The sequence below is a fragment of the Ornithodoros turicata genome, chromosome 4 (genome assembly GCF_037126465.1).
Source record: "Ornithodoros turicata isolate Travis chromosome 4, ASM3712646v1, whole genome shotgun sequence".
Classification (NCBI taxonomy): Eukaryota; Metazoa; Arthropoda; class Arachnida; order Ixodida; family Argasidae; genus Ornithodoros; species Ornithodoros turicata.
Window position 1 is genome coordinate 35,133,403 of NC_088204.1, and position 20,954 is coordinate 35,154,356.

The following is a 20,954-nucleotide window of genomic DNA, read 5'->3' on the forward strand; positions in this document are numbered from 1 at the left end:
AACTGAAAAACGTTCGGTTCATAACGAGCCCCGATGCGAAACGCGCACCACGTCGTGCTTAAGGCCAGCCCGCATGGTGTGTTTTTCTTGCGTAAAAGCTGATATTTCACGCCCAGCACGAAATTTTGTACGTCGCAGCTGCTCGTAGCACGTGATTCACTACATCAGAGCAGGTTTGATATTTCACCCATCAGTCGGGCATCAGTTCATCGGCATCCATCGCAACCAATCACCGCGCTCAAATCACTTCTGGTCCCGATGCAGCGTCCTACTTCTTTTTTTAGCAATGGCCGCTCTGACGCATAAACTGGAAAAGGACATATCCAAGTACAACAACTTTCGCTCGTTAGAGTCCATTCAGCCAAATGCAAATCAATTACAAGGAGCGCACACAAAAACAACAATTTCAGGACGGAAGAGGAAAGAGAGGAGAGTGTGTGTATTGGCATCGAGGCGGAAGACCATTCACAGGGACTGGCTCCCATATAACTATCGCAACAAGCTAAGACTAAAACTAGAACTAGTGCAATGCCAACTCCTGCTTGTGAAATCACGTCACGTTAAGGATTGCTGTTCGTGCTGTTCGGAGAGTGTTGCCAACACTTCGTAAAGCACGTCGCCAAACCCGCTGTGCATGCAGCAGCCAGGTTTGCGCCCCATGCTGTTTGACAGGAGTAGTTTTTCACGGTGCGTGGCCATGCAGAGTTTTACGCGGCGCGACATTCACAGAAACACGCAGCATGCAAGCGGCCTTCAGATGTATGCTGGTAGACAACGCGGAGTGGCTCTTCGTGACTCTTTTTCCAAGGTATAACGTGTGCGTCATGCATGAGAATATACTACTTAGGACATTATGCTTATTATGACGATATAATAGCGATATATATAATAACCTATTTTCTGCTTCGCATGCGTACAGGGGTGCAATGAAATAATGAGCCCCTTCACAATAAGCATCGAATTCCTATAGTGTCCAAAACGGTCAAAAGTGCTTCGAGGTTTCTGAACCATCGGTCTTCCGTGAATGAAATTTGGCGTATAGCATCAACACTTACAGTCGGACAAACTTTGGCTGCCCGCCTGTGATTGAGCACGAACGGCCATAGCAGCAAAAAAGAGAAAACGTTCACGTGCACTAGTTGTGCGTCACCCTTCGTGTGATTTATCACAAAGCGCATTTCATGGAACGACAAGGCACTAATAAGGCGTCATTACGAGATCCAGTCTGCCGCTTTTGCAATACGAAAGGGAACGTCGACCTTATGCTGGCCCCGTGTTCCTGTACAGAACGTAAGCGAAGTTGTTTATTTCCAATATTCAACATTTTAGGTTGTGTTATTACGTATTCCCTTTGAGTGGATGTAGGCGGGGCATCCGGTCTGTGTGAGAGGTTTGTTCTGGTTGGGTTATAACTATTCCCTCTTAGTGGATGTACGCGGCGTATCCGGTCTGTGTGGAAAAGGGGGTGGTTAGTTTTGTCTACCTCATAGGCATGCTGTTGGTGACTGTTTTGCTCTAGTTGGAGCTCATCAGTGCAATGCAAGGGCGAATATATGTCACGGACCGTATTTTTCCCAACTGCAAACCGTCTCCCCTCATGTGTGGAGCTACGCGCGCACACACACACACACACGCACACACATATATATAGATATATAGAAGTTGCAAAAAAGACGCGGAAACAGATTTTAGGGAAGTTACACACACTAGTTTATTACATAGGAGCACTGTCGAAACTTCGACACCTTCCCCGTTTTCCTTTTTAAAGTCTCCCTATGTAATAAACTAGTGTTTCTAACTTCCCTAAAATCTATTTCCGCGTCTTCTTTTTTTTTTTTGCAGCTTCTGAAAACTTCGTGGCCGTTTGATAACCTTTTTACCTCAACCTATATATGTATATATATATATTTATATATATATACTAGGAAGAAAAAAAAATAGCAGGATCTCTTTCGCTGTACGTATGGCATGTGTCACGTGTTACGTGACCTTCTGACACCATCCGCTCAAATGTTGCCTGCCTGCGTACTGCTGATGAGGCCCAAGAAGGCCGAAACAGCTGTCCAGTACTGGCATGGCGACGTTTGACTTACAAACATATATACAGGGTGTCAACGCTAAGTGTGAACAGATTTTTTAGAAACATATCAATCACTTTTTCCGAGATGCAATCAATTGCAATATAGCAAATGCTGAAGGGCACTCCCTAGGGGGGCATTAACAGACTCCTAAGGCAATGTCTTAATTAACTTTCAATAATTAACTTTTTAATTATAAAAGCTACGAAGTTGCTCCAATGAGAACATCTGATCTCTTCGGTCACCAGATACCCAAGCCGTTTTCAGAACAAAAATCCGTTCGATAAATCGTCCGCAAAAAATTCGTGAAGGAACGTCATTTTTTTCTTTATTTTATTCATTGCGCATCTCTGGAGACGCGTCTTTCCTTCGCCCCCAATACGGTTTAAACTACGGTTGGACTTCCTAGCATATATATGTATATATATACTAGGGGAAAAATAGACGGAGCTCTTTGACTGCACGTATAGCATATGTTTGTAAGTCAAACGTCGCCATGCCAGTACTGGACAGCTGTTTCGGCTTTCTTGGGCCTCATCAGCAGTACGCAGGCAGGCAACGTTTGAGCGGATGGCGTCAAAAGGTTTTTTTCCCTAGTATACTAGTGAGCTAGCTCACCCTGACGGGAGGAATCACGTGTTACGTGACCTTCTGACGTCCTCAGCTCAAACGTTGCCTGCCTGCGTACTGCTGATGAGGCCCAAGAACGCCGAAACAGCTCGAACGATGACTTCCGCAACGAAATACTGGAAATCAAGGAGCAAAGACGTGCCATCACGGAGGCATTGAATGCCTTGACGAACGCAACAAAAACGAGCGGAACGCAACACGAAGCTCTGCCGAATAACGAACAACGCAACGACGAATCGGCACAAGCAACGTCAACCTCCGCATCCCACACGTCAGGTTCACCGAACGTAACAGAAAATACGGGCATCATCGAAGCTTTAGTGAACACCTTACAACGTCCCTCGCAGCCGTTCCAAGTCCATTCCACGGGTGACACGTGCGCCGCTGTCCAACCTTCGCTGGCGACGAAAAGGAAAGTCTCAAGGACTGGATCTTGGAGGTCGAACTAATCGCATCACTGGCGAACTGGAAGCCAAACCTGACTATGCTCAACGCAATGACACGTTTTCGTGACGCAGCCCGCCATTGGCAACGATCGTACGGTTGTCTCATACACGACTGGGACACGTGGAAAAGCGCGATTACAGAACGCTTTCAACGAAAAATGACGCACCAAGCTTTTCTTGATTATCAAAAGGAGCGAAAGTTGCGACGAAACGAAACCATAGCCCAGTACATATACGCCAAAAACGCCATGCTGGAAAAGGCCCCACATCGACTGGACGCTGTGGAACGCATTTCTCTCATCCTTCACGGGATCGAGGACGACAGATGGGCCAACCCTCTCACCACGCAATGCTGCAAATCAGTGCTCGAACTTGTCGACTGTGCTGCCATGCTCGACACTCGTCGATATGTCGTCCCTCAGCCATCATCTCAATGTGGCAACCAGGAAGATGACAGAACATCCAAAGAAGATGACAACGCCTACACACCTGGGCATACGGACAAGACGCCTCGAAAGACTGTAGGCAACGTATGCTTCAACTGCAACAGCCCAGGGCATCTTGCTCGAGACTGTCCCGAACCGAAAACCGCAGCGACAACACGAGCCGAACAGAGACGCGCAGCCAAAGAAAAGGAAACCGCTCAACGCTACCAGCGGCCTCACCTATCAAAGAGTGCACACTGTTTCCTTCACTCAAGCTCGAAAACATTACCACTCATTGATGCCACTCTAAACGAAGACACGTCAATCAAAGCGTGCATCGACTCCGGAGCCAAATTAGTAGTTGACAGCAAAGCTTCGCCTCCAAATACGAATACAACTCCTTGGTCAGCATCGGAACCCATCACGGTTCTGGATCGACAAATTCAACCAAAGGAGTACACCGCCATAACAGTCACGGTTGGCGAAACTCAAGTGACTCTTCCGAAAGTGGCCATCACGGCCTTGCCGTCTCCTATTGATTTACTTCTTGGTTCAGACTGGAGACATGCAGCCAACGTCGATGTCACCTTCCACCCATCAAATGATGTCACGGTCATCCCACTGACAGACATAAAATCGAGTTCCACAGTATTACCAAAGTCAGTAGAAGCACTTATTGCATCTTTCGCCAGTCACGGGGCCGCAGAGTCCAGGACACCACCCCATGCTCCATCGTCGCATTACACCAGAAAGCCGAAGATCCCGAAGCAGATCTTCTACAGGACATTGACGAAGCAGCCAAGATGATGACCCCAGATGCATCTCCAGAAGAGCGTAAACAACTAAGAGAAATTCTTGCTAAACATCACCAAGCCTTCTCGACCAGCCGTCATCCCCTAGGCACGTGCACATACGCAGAGCACTCAATCGAACTACGGGATGATATCCCAGTGTCGTCTCGACCGTATCGCTGTTCACCTGCAGATCGACAATTCATACAGGATGAAGTCCGCAAGTACTTGCGTCAAGGAATCATCAGGAGAAGCAACAGCGAATACGCCGCTCCAACAATAGTGGTGGATCAACCACACCATCCTACGACCCCAAGACGAATGGTCCATGACTACCGCAAACTTAATGAAAATACTATAAACCCACCTTACCCGATGCCCATAATCGAAGATTCTCTGGATGATATCATGAGGAACGAGACTCGCTACTTCACAACAATGGACATCAAGACTGCCTTCCTAACAATTCGCATAAAGCCAGAAGATGTCCACAAGACAGCATTCATAACGCAGGATGGGGAGTACGAGTACCTAAGAATGGCGTTTGGTTTCTGCAAGGCTCCCCAGACAATGCAAACAGTCATGCGCAGGACATTCGAAGGACTTCCAAACACAACCACCTACACGGACGACGTAGGACAAGGCTCCAGAACGATACAAGAAGTGGTCGAGATACTAGAAGCAGCACTCATCAGAGCAGTGCAAAACGGTCTCCGAATCAACACAAAGAAATGCCAGCTCATACGATCCAAAGTGACATTTCTTGGTTATGTAATCAACGCCGAAGAACGCACTCCCGGCCTCGCGCGCACAGCCGACGTAGACAAATTTAGACCGCACGAAGACCCGAGACGACTCCTCTCATTCCTTCAGCTACTACAGAAGATTCATAAAGGATTTCTCCGCAATCACACGACCTCTACGAGAAATCCTGCAGAAGGACTCCAAGTTCTGCTCGTCAGATGAGTGCCAACAAATAGTTGACAACCTCAAACCCAAGCTGAAAAATCCGCCCACGCTAGCTGCGTTCCAGCTTCAACGCCCCACCACCGTGTACGTTGACGCTTCTCAGGCTGGTCTCGGTGCCATCCTCGCCCAAATACACAGCAAGATAGAAAGAGTCGTCGAATTTGCAAGCAGAACAGTCAACGCTCGCAACTCCCTCACGCACGCAAATATGCTGGAATGCATGGCCCTCCACTGGGCAGTAACAGAGAAATTCAGCATATACCTCAGGGGCGGACCAAGATTCACCGTAGTCACAGACAGCATGTGTCTCACTTATCTTGTCCAAAACGGCCTCAAAAACCGCAGATTCGCACGCTTGGCACTCGACCTCGCGGAGTACGACTTCATCATCAGACACAGTCCAGGAAAGTCAAATGCAGCAGCTGACACACTACCCAGATTCCATGAGACTTCGGAGAATCTCAAAACCTCACAGAGTGCAGAGGACGCCATGTGTCACGAATTCATATCCAGCCCTGGACCTTGTCTGCGCGATCACCAGTCCAACGACCCATTTTGTCGATCCATCATGCCTAAGATCAGCCAGGGTACAGGATATCAGTTGAACAACGGCATCATAGTAAAAACCATCGTCCGTGACAATTTCAGTCGTCAGGCAGTCGTCGTCCCCGAAACACTTCGAGAAACTGTAATGAAAGTGTGCTATGACCAGACTGGACACATGAATGTATCAAGAACGAAGGACCAAATACAGAAAAAGTTTTGGTGGCCTCAAATGTCGTCTGAGATCACCGCAGTTGTGACACCTGCAGACGGATAAACCACAGGACAACTACGAACGAACGTCAGCTTATTCCAAGAAAAATTCCAGAGGCTCCCAATGCCGTCATCTCTCTCGATCATTTCGGGCCCCTGCCTGACAGAAACGGCAACTCTCACGTTCTGGTGTGTATCGACCATGCCACCAGATATGTAGACGCATCAGCCGTGCCTTCAACTTCATCGAAGTTTTACATAGACTTTCTGTGCAACCGTTGGATACCTAGGTTCGGCGTTCCTCACGTCGTCATCACCGATCAGGCTCGAGGGTTTGTCAACAAGCATACAGCAGCCGTGCACCGGAGGCTAGGTGTCTCCCACTTAACCACACCGCCCTATTGGCCCCAAGCCAACACTCTGATCGAACAGTCCAAACCATGAAGACCGTCATCAAAAAACTCATAGACTGGCATAACTGGGATGAGACACTGCAGGAGGCAACGCTCGCAATCAATGCTTCATAGCAAAAGGCGACAAAGAAGTGTCCCTTCTTTCTGATGCACGGGTATGAACCGACACTTCCGAGCCAACTTAACATTGGAGCCGTCTCAGAGCAGCTCGACGAAGCACAGAGACTCCACGAGCTGGCAAAAAGACGAGCCAAAGAATACCTCGAGAAAAGTCAGACGTATCAGAAGCAAAGGTACGACTCAGCAAGAAAAGAACCCCACTTCAAGACAGGCGATTCAGTCTACTGCACAATTGGTGCCCGATCGTCCTCTCTCGACCCGTTCTACGAGGGACCATTCTACATAAAATCTTTCAAGAGCTCGAACACAGTGGAACTCGAGAGTGTGCAGCCCATAATAGGCAAAACAAAATTTAGAATTGCTAATATTGAACAACTTCGACGCCATTATCCACGCAAGGACGACGTCCCGGAGTTTTGCGACAGCATTATTGGGCGTCTTCTGTCGTCAGAACCCTCCAGCTATGGAATCACCGAGGGGACCGTATCGTTGGACGATGATGGCACTCTTGTGTCTCAAGAGCCTCCCGCAAACAACTTCCTCTCAGATGACGACGACCCCATACCAAGTCCCTCGGCAAGCGGCCGACCAGTACGACAGCGTCATCCACCTCAGCACCTTCAGGACTACGACGTCGAAATGATTTGAGGGCAAATCAAATTTACCCACCCGGCCGTGTCAGCGCCAGCGCAACAGTCATAAAAAAAACGACACAGCCAGCCGCAGTGTCAGAGACATCAAGAAGAACTTCCGGCCCGATCAAAACAATGGGTGTACTCCCTCCGGCATGAGTCTGTTTTGTCATCGTTTGTAATCTCAGTTAAATAAAACCATCTGTAAAAATGTAACGCTGGTCACCCCAGGGAAACCGCTAACAATATATACAGGGTGTCCCAGAAAACGTGTCATTGAATTATAATAAAAAAAACTACGCCACCTAAAATCATGCGATCAACAGCATTTGTTCTTATTAGGTTTTTGCCATCACCTAATGTGAATGTCATGTACTCCAAGTTTAATTATGTAAATATTTGCGAACTGAACTCGGAAATTTGCCAAGTAAAGGTCACTTTTTTACCCCACCAATATGAAGAGCGTGCCGAATTCACTCAAATTCATGATAATTCACTGTGGTATTCACGAGCTATCTCATCGGAAAAAATAGCCGAATATCATGCTTTTGGAGCACCGGACCATAGTGCGCGATGACTTTTTGAGCGCAATCGCTCTCAATGCGACGAAAGGAGGTTCCGAAGCCAGCCCACAGAGTGATAGTAGAAAAAGTAACAGTTCCTAAAATTGGGAGAGGGAAAGCATTATCCCAGCAAAAGTCGGACGTGATAAGCCGTTCCTGTTTTATCTCTTTCTGCGATGTCGGGGAGGGCTGGGTTTCCAACCTCCTTTCGTCGGACTGACAAAGATTGCGCTGAAAAATTCATCGTGCGCTATTCTGCGCGACCTCCGTAGAGCATGATGTTCGGCTATTTTTTCCGATGGGATAGCTCCTGAATATCCCTGTCAGTTAACATTAATTTGACTAAATTAGACACGCTCTTCACAGTGGTGGGGTAAAGCAGTGACCTTTACTTGGGAAATTTCTGACTTAAGCTCGCAAAAATTTACATAATTAAATTTACGTTACACGACATTCACGTCAGGAGGTGGCAAAAATCTAGTAAGAACAAATGCCGTTGACCGCATGACTCTACGTGGTGTAGTTGTAGTTTTATTATAATTCAATGACACGTTTTCTGGGACACACTGTATATATATATATATATATATATATATAGTGTTCGACCTATATATATATATAGGTCGAAGGAAGTAGAAAAATCAAACGGCCACGAAGTTTTACAGTTGTGGAAGGAAAAAGACGCTGACAACATGTTTTAGGGAAGTTAGAAACACTAGTTCCTTTAAAAAGAAAAAGGCGCAGACTAACTGGTGCATGATGATGAAGGAACGAATAACCGAGAGACACGGGACACTTTTGTGCTTGTCTTCGTGTCCCGTGTCTCTCGGTTATTCGTTCCTTCGTCACAAGTTCCTTTAATGAGCAGAAATGAAGAAAAAGGGGTCGACGTTTCGACAGTGGCACTGTCTTCGACATTTCTGAACTAGTTAACCATTAAATATAACCATTAAATGAACTTGTGTTTCTAACTTTCCTAAAATCTGTCGTTCGCGTCTTTTTCCTTGCACAACTATATATATATATATATATTTATAGGTACTCATGGGACGATGCGACAGCACCAGAGGACACGTGTTTCGACGTGTTTGCGGCTCGTCAGCTCTGAGTAGCTGCGCATCGTTCGGAATTGGCAAACCAGGGGTCGCCCAGTGAGCGATATACACTTTTTTCCCTCATTATATATATATTTATATACACATATTCCCGAAGGTCTTGAAGATTCAGACGACGTTGTATTAATACACAGAAGAAATCAGTTCACACAGAGCACCACCAAAGGAATATTTTGAGATGACTTCATTTGATTCATTACATAGACACATAGAAAATTACACCGACACGACGTTTCGAACGGTGGACCGTTCTTTTTCAAGGGAAAAGATATAATGAGCTCGTCAAAACAGAAGTACAACAGCGGTGGGGGAAGGGAAATCGCCTTGCGTTGGGGTCGCGCAAGGGCGTCAATTTATGAACACAATTTCCGGTATATGGATGCTGTATTTCGTTAGCTTCTTGCATATTTCATTGTTTTATGGGCACTAAAAGTACAAAAATGACAATTTCGGATATGTGGCATTCGGTGTTTGTCTCTTGTGGCGCTACAGGCTCCGAAGGGATCGGTGTGGTATATAGTGGTAGCTGTACGAAGTCGCATGTTAGAGAACTTTCGTATTTGACTGACAAAAATTGTGGTAAACATTGCGTATTTTCATTCATTTGCAGACAATATTTCATGTTCCTTGAGTAAATATGCTACTTTCGGCTCTTATTGAATATAACGACATTGGAGGAGGCATAGTTTACGAAGGAAGTATAAGTAGCATACAGACGAAGTATACATAGAATCCGAGCGAGGCGAACGAGAAGTCGATAGCTCCTACCGCGAACCAGTTCTCGACCTTGGTCCCGCGCTGTTGCGGTGTTAAACCGCCAGTTCTAGTATGTTCCTTTCTTATAAATCTATTAAATTTGTTTGGTTAGCGCTACAAAAGCATAAGTCAGCTGGAGATGCCAGGCTAAGCCCTCTTCGGTGAGTCACGGGGCCGGGCCGAGCTGTATACAAGCAGGAAGGGCTGTGCCCGGCTGAAGCAGGCTTTCTTTCAACACCCCCGGTCCTGGTCGGGCCGGCAAAATTCGGCCTGCGCAGAGCTTTAAAGCAGGCACATCACTTTCGTAAACTAATGATGTTACTTTGTGCAGCATCCTTTCGATGGGCTCACGACAACTGCCTGCTGGGATACGTTAGCATGTATCGGGTGGAGCGCTGCACCATCTGCAATCGTCGCTTTCCGGTTCGCAAGAAGCTCGTCGTAAGCATTGCACTGAACAGACCTAGCAGTGCACTAAGCATATTTACCCATCATGCATCAGAGGGACGGCAGGTGACGATTAATAAGCGAGTGTGAATATGTTAACGAGAGCACGACGTCGTGGCGGTGTAATGACAGGAGTCCTGTTCGGTACTGAAGAAGGAGTGTATCCGATTTGCTGCAGCGGCACTCCCTGAATTTTGTTGAAATGCCGTCCTTCAGATCATTGCTTAGGTGTGTTTGAGGGCTGTCTTAAAGTTCACTTTGCCTCGGCAACTAGCACAGAACGTCGCAAAAAAAAAAAAAAAAAAAACGTATTTATTTGGCCAAATTGGGATAGAAGACGAATAGGACGTCAACGCGACATCTTGAAGCCGTAATTTATAATACTGTAGAGGAGGTGTTGTCCCTCTACATGAGTCCCGACCGGCGATGATGGTATGCCACGGAGAGGCGATGACGGTGGCCTATCTCCATGGCCGCGCCGGTGGAACTGGGACAGGTGCTCCAGGCGCGTGGCCATCTTCGTTGTTGTCCACGGCCCGCTACAGCGCTCCCCCCTCAGACGCGGAGCGGCGATAAGAAAGATTGAAGAATCACGTCTATACCGGAGGGAGAGAGTAAGAGTGACCGTGGATGGACGCGCACTGCTGGACATGTTCACGGGCGACACACCACACGTTGCAGGCAGAGGTCGATGAGTGGGGCGAGAGCGGCCGAGATAAGGTTTGCAAGAGATGAACGTTGACGTCGTCGAAGTCGTGGTCTGGCATTGGAATCGTGGCCTGGGGTGCCGCAACCGGCACGGGAGCGAGAGCTCGTAGGGTCCCAGGAACTGAGGCTGCGTAGCCGTGAGGACTGCCGAGACGCCGGCTGATGCGTGCCGTGGCGTCGGCAGACGAGCACGTTGCTCAGGTGTCGCGGCCGGCAGTGGGTGCGAGTTGAGATGCAGAAATGAAGAAGAGGGTGGCGAGTGCCGGGGGCCGTGGACAGCGCAGGTCGGTCCCTGGAACCGTGATGCGATGGGCCGTGGGCGGATGCGATGAACAGCGAGCTGTCGGGTCGTTGCGTGGTCGGTCGGGTCGGTAGCGGATCGGAAGCGTGGACGGAAGTGGGACGGGAGCGGTCGGTGTGTTGATCGAGAGGCGAGCAGCGGTCGTGATGTCGTCGTGATGAGATGAGTAATGGCGGGGGCTTCCAGGGAGAGAGTGCCGTGGTAGTGCTAGTCGATGGTGTTGTCAGAAATTTTGGATGGTGAAGGGCCGAATTGCTCCGAACTTGATGTTCATCGTTCGGGTCACCAAATGTAAAGGAATACCATCGTCCTCTACAATACGTTTATAAGACATACCGGTTTTCCATTTATAATACGTCTTCGCTATCTCTGTTGAAGACGTATCCTAAAGGAAGACCCCTTCCGTTCACGTTAGCAAATCGTACCGACTTTCCAGTAATAATACGCCTTCACTATCTCTGTTCAAGAGGTGTCTTAAATGAGGACGATTTGTGTGCACTCAGTAAGTTTACTTTGGGTGGACCTACTAACTGTCTCAAACCGAAAGCGGTAAGATAGATAGACGTTGTGTTGATGGTGAGTTAATACTCCCATTAATTCCCCACTTCAGTGTTGTTTCTGTGCGTAATTGAATTACACTTAGACACCTCACCCTGCATTTTGACTCAGAGGCGAGCAGGATTATCGGGTTTGCGGGAGTTCGACAAGTAATGTGTAGTATCCGTTTTCCCTTCGCAAGGGAATAGACCACCTCCATGCTATGGTCTCTCTACGCGTACGTGATGGGCAAAAAGGGTGGCTGCTCTAAGGGTGAGAGCACCTTTGTTAACGCTGTCTGCCTTGGTGAACCGTGTCTTCGATTACGGCCGAAAGGTTGCGTGGCAGTGTTGCTTGCAGTACTGCTTGGAGAAAGAAAAAACGAAACGTGTGGTGACGGTGACGGGAAAAGGAAAAAACAAAAAAAAACCCGGCAGATCACTACAAAACTATACCCGATGGATATCCAGAGAGCTGAATTTAATTTTTTTAGACATCTCTCAAGACGACCACAAACAGGTCTTTAAGACTCGGGAAAGCGCCAACCAATCACGGGTATAAAAGACGTCATGTTGATCAGTTTGAAGACGTCTCCTAAATTAAAATTTGGTCGTGGCTAGACCTTTCCTCGCAGTTTACAAGACGTTCTGCTGCATCTTTGCGCCATACACACCCTGCTAAGCAGATATCTAACCGCGTTCCCCTTAGTTTTCACTTGTTAGCCTTGGTGGAATTCCACAAAGTGCAACAGGGCTTCATCAGCTTTCTCTGCCTCTAGGAGGGTTTCCGGAAGGCGGTTACTGGGGCTTGCTCATCAAACACAGTGGGTGGCTTTGATTTGGTGGTTAATTTGTTTGCAACGAATATGTGAGTCATTCGTTAACATAAAAACACTCAGTTAGTGTCAGTAGTGTTGTACTTCAGGGCAAACCAGGCCAATAAACGATGTAGAAGCAGCAGTAATGGGAAGTACTTGAAATACGAGATAATTAAGTAGTATTTTAAGTACATGTCTGAGTAGTGGTACGTGTACTTCAAAACGAATACTTTGTACTCTACTTAAAGTACTTTTTCCCAATACCTGAAGCACTTCAGTGGTCAAGTACTCATGCACCCAAACTTGAACTCCAGACAGAAAAAGAAAACGCAAAAAAAAAAGTCAGAAATGCACCCAACTAAAACGTTAAAATAACAACAAGAAAACGAAAACACACAGATAGGGCTATCTTTTGTGGGAACCCCGTGTTTCCACAACACCGGAGCGTCAGCCCGTCCGCCGCACCTGCCAGGAAAACACAGCAGCGACAAAATTCAATCAGCAACAACAAAGATTTTGTCCATGTCTAGTTTAGCGCCGCCACTCGATTTGAAACTTCTGATCTACATACCTGGATGGAATTTTGCATGGTGCATCGTAATCCAGAATAATCAAGTAGCGGTCGGTTCCACACATTCCTCCAGAGACCAGTTTCCCCGGGAAAGTTTAGGCATCGGCGCCCATGTCATCTCCATGCGCCCATTGTTTACCTATGACAGCTTACGCACACCTCCCAGCATGCATTTCGTCTGTTCCCTCTCGCTCGTTGCGAAGAATGCACAACGAAAGCACTAGATCTCGACGTGTATCATTTGTGGTACTCCTACGCATGAGCCAGAGAGCATGGTTTTCATCACTACACTTCGTGTAGTGAGGTTAGGTCAGGGCATATTACACGCAAGGGGAGGGGGGGGGGGTCCGGGGGCGGTAGTCCCCCCCCCGCAGTTGTTCGAGACTGTACTGGCAGAAGAGAGTGCCAATTTTGACGCGGGTCAATTGCGTGAGGATCGAGGGGGCCGACTGTCGTCCGATAGCGGAGTTGCTGTGCTTCTTAGCAACGAACAGGCGAAAGGCATGCTGGGAAGAGTGCGAGGTGTGCGTAAGCTGTCATAGGTAAACAATGGGCGCATGGAGATAAAATGGTCGCCGCTGCCGAAACTTTCCCGAACTGATCTGTGGACGAATTTCCGAAACCGAACGCCGCTTATTTATTATCACCTTGGATAATTTATTCAGGTAAAAAGTTGTAAATTTCAAGGCTCAAATCGAGTGGCGCCGCTAAACCAGACATGGACCAAAGATTTATTGCATACCTCGAAAAGAGCTCCCAACAGCCGGGTTCCTAACCGCACACCCCCTTTTCCGTGAGTTACCGTGCTTTTGTAGACGTCCTTATCTGCGGCTACAACACATCACTTCCGGATTAGCGCATCCAGCGCGATCTCTTGTTACAAAACTAAAGTTTTCCACATTCCCCCGTCCCCAAACCGTCCAACATAACGAAGTTCAAAAGTCCATCATGTCCAGGATGACATCATCAGATGCTGATGGGGCAGCGCGGTCCTGTGGTACTGATAGCCCTTGCAGCCTCTGACTTTGTACGATGAAGAGATCCTCGGCAATGCGTTTTCCGGTTGATTTCGGGAACAGAACACACTGGGCACAAGAGACGTCGTCCTTCATCCGAAAGGGGCAGGGGAGGATCCGCCGGGTGCCGATCCTCAAGCGTGAGCCCGCGGACCGGAGGTGCGACGAGGTTCTGGTCAGTGCCGCGAAGAGGTCTGGCTTGAGAGGACCACTTCGACCGTGGACCCAGGAGATCAGCTTGTTTTCGGAGACTACGGTCCACGTCGCGACCGAATGGGAACGCCGCTGGCTTGTCATAGGTGGGCCTGGTGGTTCGGAACGGGCCGCAGGAACTGTCCGACTCCTTGACCTCTTTGCTTGCTGAGACATACTAAAATCAGAAAACGAGAAAAGGGTCAGGAGGAAACTCCCAGCCGTCGAGGTCGGCAAGGCCCTCTAAACTACCTTGGAGACCGTGGAACAAGTAAATGATACTCGAAATCACCCAAGGAAATTCCCAACTACATCACAAGCGCTAGGTTCTAGCGATGGAGATAGTGGCAGCTACGTGCGCCGCCTGCGGGGACGCAAACTGTAGCAACTGGAAGGTCCGGGGACGGGATCCTGGTCCAGGTCTTGAGGAGGAAGCTGACCATCTGCTTCTTCGCCCTCGGGGTCTCGGAGGTGGTAAGCCTTCAGGTCCGAGATATGTACTGGTCCAGTTTCCTCGCCCGTGTCACAGCGACGAAGCCTGCAAGTGAGGCCGGAGGAGCACGCACTTACCTCGAAGGGGACATCCCACCTATCTGCGAGTGAAGCAGCAAAGCCGCGTCCGGCATCACTTAGCGGGTGAGTCCGTCGAAGGACGAGGTCACCGACGCTGTAGGTGAGATTGCGTCGTCCTCGGTTGTACTGGTGAGCCTGGTCCAACCGTGCGACGTCCAGATTCTCCCGAGCCGTCCGAGCTGCATCGTCCGAGCTGCATCGTCCAGTCGACTCCGGAGTTTATCGGCGAACCTTGAATAAGGAGGCTGGGACCAGGGATCCCGGAGGCGTAGAACATTCTCCACAGGAAAAGGTGCCTCTCATCCCAAATTCAGGAACGCCGGGATGAAGCCTGTAGATCTGTTTACTGTTGTCCGTGTAGCGAACGCCAGTTCAGCCAGGCGAAGATCCCAATCACGGTGGTGCTGACTAGTAAAAGCAACCAACATCATTTTCAGGTTCCGATTAACACGTTCGGTAATGTTAGCCTGACGGTGATACGGGGAAGTCTTCTTGTGCTGAATGCATCAGACAGCGCAATAATCTGAGTACACCTTACTTGTAAAGTAGGTAGCGTTATCTGTGATGAGCTGAGCAGGAAACCCGAACCGGCAAAAGGTATCGAGTAGCCTTTCCCACACTCTCTGGGAAGTCAGCGTCCTGAGAGGAAACAGCTCAACCCATTTCGTGAAATGATGAGTAACCACAAACAAATACTGGTTACCTGTAGGACTACGAGGAAGAGGTCCCATCACATCCCAATCAACTATTTGCCAGGGCCTATTGCTCTGAACAGGCTGTAAGCGTCCAGGGGGTAAACCACCATGAGGTTTTGCTCTCTGGCATGCGGGACAAGTGGAACATACTGAGTTACATCCTGCCTCATTCCTGGCCATGTCGCAACACGACACAACTTTTCATGAGTTTTCCTGCCCCTGCTGTGACCTGCCAAGGCCGAATCGTGAAAGTAAAGTATGAAAGACTTACGCAACTTCAGTGGCACCACGACTCTGAATGGGGATGAGGCGTCATCGTCATCTGCTTGGGGTGTGTATCTGAACAGGATGCCATCCTCGCACAGCAGATAGGAGTCGTGCAGTCCGTTAGTCGTTCCGGTGCCTGCCGAGTCCTGCTCAGCTATCCATTGAGACACCCGCTGACAAAGGCCGTCCGCTCTCTTAGCGTCTAGGAGCTGCTCTCTGCTCACGACCGTGCCCCAACACGAAGATACGTCTCATGCCACTTGTGCTCCTGCCAGGAGTTAAGAAGGCGCCTCGGTGCCTTCCTCTGCCCCCTCCGGTAGAGGCGCACGGGAGAGCGCGTCTGCTGCCCCGTTCGTTGAGCTCCGCTTGTACTCCACGATGAAGGAGTAGCTTTGTAGCGTCAGGGCCCACCTGGCAAGACGTCCAGATGGGTTGCGAAGCCGCTGCAGCCAAGAAAGTGCCTGGAGGTCAGTCCGGACGGTGAGAGTGGTGCCGCCCAGGTAGAGATCAAACTTCCTGAGAGCGAAGATGATCGCCAAGCATTCATTTTCTGTGACCTAGTGCAACCGGATAGAGAATAGCGTTATGCTCCAGCAAGAGAACTGCGCCAACACCATAATCGTTAGCATCCGTTTGCACAACAAACAGTTTGTTCAGGTCAGGCAAATATAGCCTGGCCGCATTAGCGATTGCGTGAGAAAGAGCTCGAAATGATCGTTCCTGCTCCTCTCCCCACTGCAAGGGTGTATCGTTGCGCAACAACTGGTTAAGCGGCCGCGCTAACTCAGCACAATTAGGAATGAATTGTCTGTAGAAACGAACCATACCTAAGAAACGCTGCAAGGCTTTTACGTCTCCGGGAACCGGGAACCGGATACTCCATGATCGCCTTTAGCTTGTCATTGCTTGGATTGATGGTTCCTCCGTCCACCATGATGCCGAGAAGGGTGATCCTAGGCGATGCCAGCTGCACCTTGCGGGGGTTGATGGTTAGCCCCGCCTGCTTCATTCTTGCAAGGACGTTTAACAGGTGTTCCAAGTGTTCGTGAAAGTTTATGGAAAACACTACGACATCATCCATGTACGCCATCGCGAAGTTATACTTCGCATCTCCCAATACGGTATCCATTAGCCGTTGGAAACTGGCGGGAGAGTTAGACAGACCGAAAGACATCCGTACAAACTTAAATAAACCTCTATGACAGGTAAAGGCTGTTTTAGGGACATCCTCCGGGGCAACTTGGATTTGCAAAAACCCTCTACTACAATCTAGCATTGAAAACACTGTAGCGTTGCCCAGGGAATACATAATAGACTCGATGGACGGAAAGGGGTAAGAGTCTCTTAGGCGGCAACCGCATGGAGCAACTTTTGCCAACTGAATCGGGCCAACGGAGCGCCAACTCAGCGTGAACGGAACGGTATCGGAGCTATGCAACCGCATGGAGCAGAATGTCCACGTTCAGGTTGTCATGGGGAAGCGTCGGCCTAGCGTTTACCACCGCTTGTTGCACGCGATGTGGCAACGGGGGCGGGGGGGGGGGTATATTTATTAGACGAAAAGGAAAAAGGAGGATATGGCAATGCTTATTGTAGTAAATTGCTGTACGCATTGTTTAGTAACATAAATGATATTTTAGCGGTTCTTGAAAAAGTACGGTGCTAATAACACCTAGAAATCAGGTGTGTACAAGAAATTTTGGGATACGAAGAGAATGTTGGCTTATGAGTGTTTCTAGCAATGCTCACTAAAGAAATATCAGACTGCATTTTTGTTACCGCTATCTCCTCACACATTTCCGATTTCCCATGTGCCACAAATAATATTTTGATGTTTCATTTAGTCACCTTCGCCGTGCACACACCTTATTGCCACCTGCTGCCAAAGGATATATTTTAAGTTGATGTCCATACTGAACAAGTTTGACGTTCCAAGGGGGTGGCCTCCTTGAAACCTCCGATATTAATACATCCACGTCGAAGTTCGGGCGACGGGCCATCTGCGTGCCCTTCTAGGAGGCAAAGCGAAGAAAACAAAGCCCGCAAAAAAAAAGAAAAAAAAAGAAAACAGAAACGGTCATAGGCATGGACACAGGTGACTTTGTGACGTGCTTGTGGCATTTCCTGTGAAGCGTGTTTTCATTGGCGCACACGGTTCCGTCGGGTGGTGTCAGACTAAATATCTATCCTTGGCAGAAAGCGGCTCATCCGTCTGTCGTCTATTGTTCGCTTAGTAGGTCGCCGTTCCTTTCAAGTTCTGCTGCTATTCAGTTGGCAAAAGTGCTCCATGCGGTTGCCGCCTTACAGTTACTGCGTTAAGTCGACTTAACGCAGTAAGTCCTAGCATAAGCATAAGTCCGCAGTAAGCATAACTTAGCCGTACCATCACGTTTCGGGGCCAGGACGACAGGAAATGCCCAAGGGCTCTCGGACCTTTGAACTGCACCGATTTGGAGCATTTCATTTCATTTTTTTGAGCGCGCTTATGCACACTCAATGGTCTCTGATTACAACACCAGGGCCTACCGTTACCCGTGTCCATGCTATGTTGTAACACAGACGACTTACCGGGTTTCTCCGTGAAGACACCGTCAAACTGCCGCAGTACTTGTTCAAGCTGACGGCGCTCCTCCTCGGGACCATGGTATGACCCCAAGACAGTCGGGAGCGGGGACGGTTCGACAGACGTCGCTGCAGCTTGCTTAACTGAACTGCTGTCCTGTGGCACGGCGAAAGGACAAAAATCCTGACGATCCGTAGTAAACGTATCCTCCATTAGGCAGGTCCATCACAAATTGGTGGCGGATGATGAAGTCTCTGCTCAGGATAACGGGCACTGCCAGGCCAGGAAGATGGACTAAGCGCTGCTTTCGTAGTCGCCGATCAAAGCGAAGCCAGAGCACAACTACAGTTTGTGCTGGAATCACGTCATTGGAAGCAAGACGTAGTGTGACATCTGTGGATTGCATTTCCACATTCTGCGATACGCAGTGCTCGTAAACACAATCGCCAATATGGGAGACTGTAGCTCCCGTGTCGATAAGGGCGATGTAATCTCTCCCCAAAATTCGAACAGCGATGTTTGGTTTCTTGTCCTCGATGTTATCTCGGACGGAAAAGGCAAAAGGAGCTAAGGCGTCTCCTCTTATTTTGCTGCTTGCAAAGCCAGCTTCTGAATTATCAGGGTCACGGATTGTAACCGTTCGTTCGCTCTTTCGGCAAGTAGCCGACGTCGTTGAGCGATTTTTTACCGGCGTCGGCTGCGACCGTTTCCCGTTTGCCCTTTACGGGAGTTTGGTCTTTGCTGCGGGCAGTCCCGACGAAAGTGGTCGGGATTGCCGCATCTCCAACACCCGGCGGGCATTCTGTGTTGCTGCCGCGGAACATGCCGCTGCTCCTGCGGCCTACTAGCGGTTTCGCAAGCTAAATAGCTGGGTTGACCATGATTATGGGACAGGACGGGTCTGCCAAGGCTCGTTCCAGCGGGGGTCGCACTCTGTTCATAACGGAATGGATCAGGCGCTCGGCGTGATGGCTCCGCATAATATTTGCGGCTGTGCTCATCCAGTCCCACTGCAGGTAGGCGCTCAACCGAGGCTGCTCCCGCTGACAACGCACAGCGCAGTTCTAACGCAAATTCAGGCGGCGGCGGGGGTCGATACTCGAGTTCTGCTAAGAGGTCGCCTTCAATTGTGGGAGCCTCTTGCGCCAGCGCTTCAAGGCTTTTAAAGCGATGGGCTCGAAGATGGGGCCGATAGCGAGGATGACACTGACGTGTAGCCCGTGCCACACGCTGCTCCTCTCTAGCAGTAGGTTCAGCCGAAGCGAGCGAGCGGTGTCTCCGATCAAGGCAACCTGCAGGATGCGTTGTATCAGGACTTGTTGTATCTGAGATTCCCATACCAGTGTGATAGGCTGTTAGGTCATACAAGAAAGCTGCGACCGGCTTTTTATCCGTGTACCGTGAGAAGGTTGGGACCGGTAACTTGAGTCGCAGGGCCGCTTGTGCCTGCGGCGGCAAGGCGGACCCGGCATCAAGGCGTTGTGCCATCATCGTGTATAACTCTGTCATGCGTGACAGGAGTTCAGCCGTCATAGTGCAGTCAGACTGCGGCACTGCAGGTACCGGAGCCGACTTACTTAACGGAGGCGGTACGTGGTTCATCTCCTCCGACGATGTGGCCAATACGGCCGGGAGCTGGAAAAGAAACTAAAAATAAAGCCGAAGGCCCCGCAACAGTACAACGGCGGAAAACAAGAGAATATCACGCTTTCCCCAGTGGCCGGGAGGACGAGCTGTGACCCCAAAACATTGGGCGCCAGTTGTGGGAACCCCGTGTTTCCACAACCTCGAGGCGTCAGCCCGTCCGCCGTACCTGCCCAGAAAACACACCAACGACAAAATGCAATCAGCAACAACAAAGATTTATTGCATACCTCGAAGAGAGCTCCCGCCAGCCGGGTTCCTAACCGCACATCCCCTTTTCCCGTAAGTTACCGCGCTTTTGTAGACGTCCTTATCTGCGGCTACAGCGCATCACTTCGGATTAGCGCATCGAGCGTCCAGCTTGTTGCCATCATTTTAGCGCTTTTAGTGGGATGCAGTTTGAACAGTCCCAGTCTGACATATATGGCTATGGAAAAATGGCTAGGAAGCAAGCGAGCCGGTGAAGATGATGCATAAAGTAAAACCCCGACACTAGGGAACACAGCTGAAAATCTTACTTCACATACAAGAAATATATACACAACAGAGGGAAGAGAAAGAAACAGTTGAGGACAAAATAAGAGGTCAGTTCAGGAGGACGAGCAGTCTGCTCAAGGCCGGACCGACGAATACGCATGGGTTGTTGACACAGTTCCCACCAAGAGGTTATGCAGAGGGTCTCTCTCAAAAGCCTTCTGTGTTGGTCCACTTCAGAAGGCTTTACAATTGTTTCATCCCATAGAGGGAAGCAATGTGAGCATTCTTCCAAATGCTTGGCAATTTCGGAGTTTGAACCTTTATTTTTTTTACTTTTAATAAGTGCTCTCTCAAGCGATCATTTAAGCAACGTTTTGTCTGGCCAATATAACAGAAACCAGAAGCTAGGGAGCTTGTGGTGCAGTGTTACACAGTTCGCTTTCCATGTCTGT

General features: G+C 49.1%; 1 protein-coding gene across 1 annotated transcript in view; it reads left to right on the forward strand.

Annotated features, from left to right (window-relative positions):
* The first annotated feature begins 1,150 nt into the window (after positions 1-1,150).
* LOC135392974 (E3 ubiquitin-protein ligase MARCHF3-like) overlaps positions 1,151-20,954 on the forward strand; it is a 46,732-nt gene continuing 26,928 nt past the window's right edge. The window contains exons 1-2 of the mRNA XM_064623592.1: positions 1,151-1,290; positions 10,026-10,135. Coding sequence (XP_064479662.1) covers positions 1,182-1,290; positions 10,026-10,135 — 219 coding nt within the window. The 5' untranslated portion in view covers positions 1,151-1,181. The remainder of the gene's footprint in view (positions 1,291-10,025; positions 10,136-20,954) is intronic.